Source organism: Salvia hispanica, chromosome 4 (assembly GCF_023119035.1).
Source record: "Salvia hispanica cultivar TCC Black 2014 chromosome 4, UniMelb_Shisp_WGS_1.0, whole genome shotgun sequence".
Lineage (NCBI taxonomy): Eukaryota > Viridiplantae > Streptophyta > Magnoliopsida > Lamiales > Lamiaceae > Salvia > Salvia hispanica.
Genome location: NC_062968.1, coordinates 19,573,977 through 19,575,885, shown reverse-complemented (window position 1 = coordinate 19,575,885; position 1,909 = coordinate 19,573,977). Strand labels below are relative to the sequence as shown.

General features: G+C 51.0%; 1 protein-coding gene across 1 annotated transcript; it reads left to right on the top strand.

Moving 5' to 3' along the window:
- Window positions 1-298: 298 nt before the first annotated feature.
- On the top strand, window positions 299-1,270 carry LOC125220582 (skin secretory protein xP2-like). Its single transcript, XM_048122739.1, has 3 exons — window positions 299-500; window positions 565-833; window positions 896-1,270. Exons 1-3 carry the CDS (start codon window positions 299-301, stop codon window positions 1,268-1,270), a joined length of 846 nt encoding a protein of 281 aa, XP_047978696.1.
- Window positions 1,271-1,909: the final 639 nt, after the last annotated feature.

Here is a 1,909-nt window from a genome sequence, read left to right as displayed (position 1 = left end):
AGCCCACCGCCGTCAGTAATCCTGAAGAAGAGGCGTTCATAAAGGAGTTAGAGGAGAAATTTGGCAGTAAAGAAGAGGCCATGAAACTCTTCTCTCGCTTCTCAGCATTCCGCCAACAACCGCAGACGATTCCCGATGAATCGACGGCGCAACCACCAAGTCACAACCAGAAGGATTCCAAACCCTAGATCTGGCACACGCAGAGACTGGGCCAAGCCCAGACATCGAAGAACAGAGACAGAGTGGTGGCGGAACTTAGGAGGAGAGCGTCAGTTGTTTTGTGGACGAGATTGACAGGATGGCGGTGGATCACTCTATGGATGAAGCCGCAAGGGAAGGTAACACATCTGCATTACAGTCTGAGGGAGGGGGAAACCCTATTGTTAAATCTGTGGAGGGGGAAACCCCTATTGTTAAGCTTGTGGAGGGGGAAACCCCTGTTGTTAAATCTAAGGAGGGGGAAACCCCCGTTTCTAAGAATGTGGAGGGGGAGACCCCGAGTTTGTATATCGAGGGGGAACCCCATTTGATTTTGAGGGGGCGACCCCTACTTTTTTCGTTGAGGGGAGACCCCAATTGTGTCTGAGGGAGAAATCCCTGACAAACCTGAGGATGAGACTCCGAATAAATCTACGGGGGAAACCCCAATTATGTGTGATGAGGGAGAAATCCCTGGGAATTCTGGAGGGGACGAGGTCCCCGTTACTGCTGCAGGACAGAGGCCCAAGGAGGACGGGCCGTTGGAAGTTGTAGATATGGACACTGTGCCAGAGGACTCGCCGGTTAATCTTGGGGAGTCGAGGAGAATGGCAAGGAGAAGCATGCTAGACGAGGTTGATGAAGGAGACCGAGATAGGGGATCAGGGTTCCTGGCCCCAGAGTGAGTGGCGTGTAGGAGGGAGAGACTCCAGAATCTGAGGAAGAGGTGGACGCCGCAGAAGAGCGTCGGGTGGCCAGGGAGCGCAAGAGGAGAGGAAAGACAACTATCATCCCTCGGCCTAGGAAATCACAGAGACTCATCTCAGTCAGGGAATCTCCCCGCACGCTACCCAAGGCTTCTAGACCCGGTAATGTTGACAGCGAGACGAAGGAAGATTCAGAGGGAGAAGAGGAAGTTCCTAACTATGAGCGAGAGGAGATCTGGATCACAAAGAAGCTTTTGGGAGCTATGGCTAAGTTCAATGACTCCAGGAGGGCACAAACGCATAAGGATCGGAGTGCAGTGGGAAAGCTGCCAAATCAGGAAAGCGATATGACAGAGACTCTCTGAAACAGATAAAGTCAGAGGAGGAATTCCTTGGCCACATCAAGGGAATAGGTTTCGAGTGGCTACTTAACCATAGCGAGCAGGAGGTGCCAGTGGAAGCAGCCCGGGAATTTTTCTCCACCTTTCATTTCAAGACAACTACCGATCCGGATACAAACTCCATCTCTTTCCGTATCTTTACCATCGAGCATACAATGAGTGTAAGGGAGTGGTCTCTCAGAATGGGGCTATTTACAAATGCTGAAGATGACGAAGGCATTTGGGATGATAGAGTATACGGCCCACCGAGAGACACACCGGGATTCTCGCTGCAAATAGCTTGGGAGTACTTAACACACGCAAGGAGTGAGACTTTTAAAACGAGTTTGTTAAAAGGGATCCACATCACCGACCATCTCCTCCGATTTGCCCAGGAATTCATTGGTTACAATTTGATGGGCACGGCCAGTTCCAGCATCACCACCACCGAGCTCTACTTTACATGGTGCATGTCCAAACGAATCAAAGTCCACCTTGGGTATTGGTTAGCCAAAGCCTGCCACCAGATGACAGCCAACTAGCCGAGCGATCATCTGCCCAGAATGATAGGATGACCGATGCGGTCAAGATTATGAAGAGAATGGAAGAATGGTTGGGAGAGGT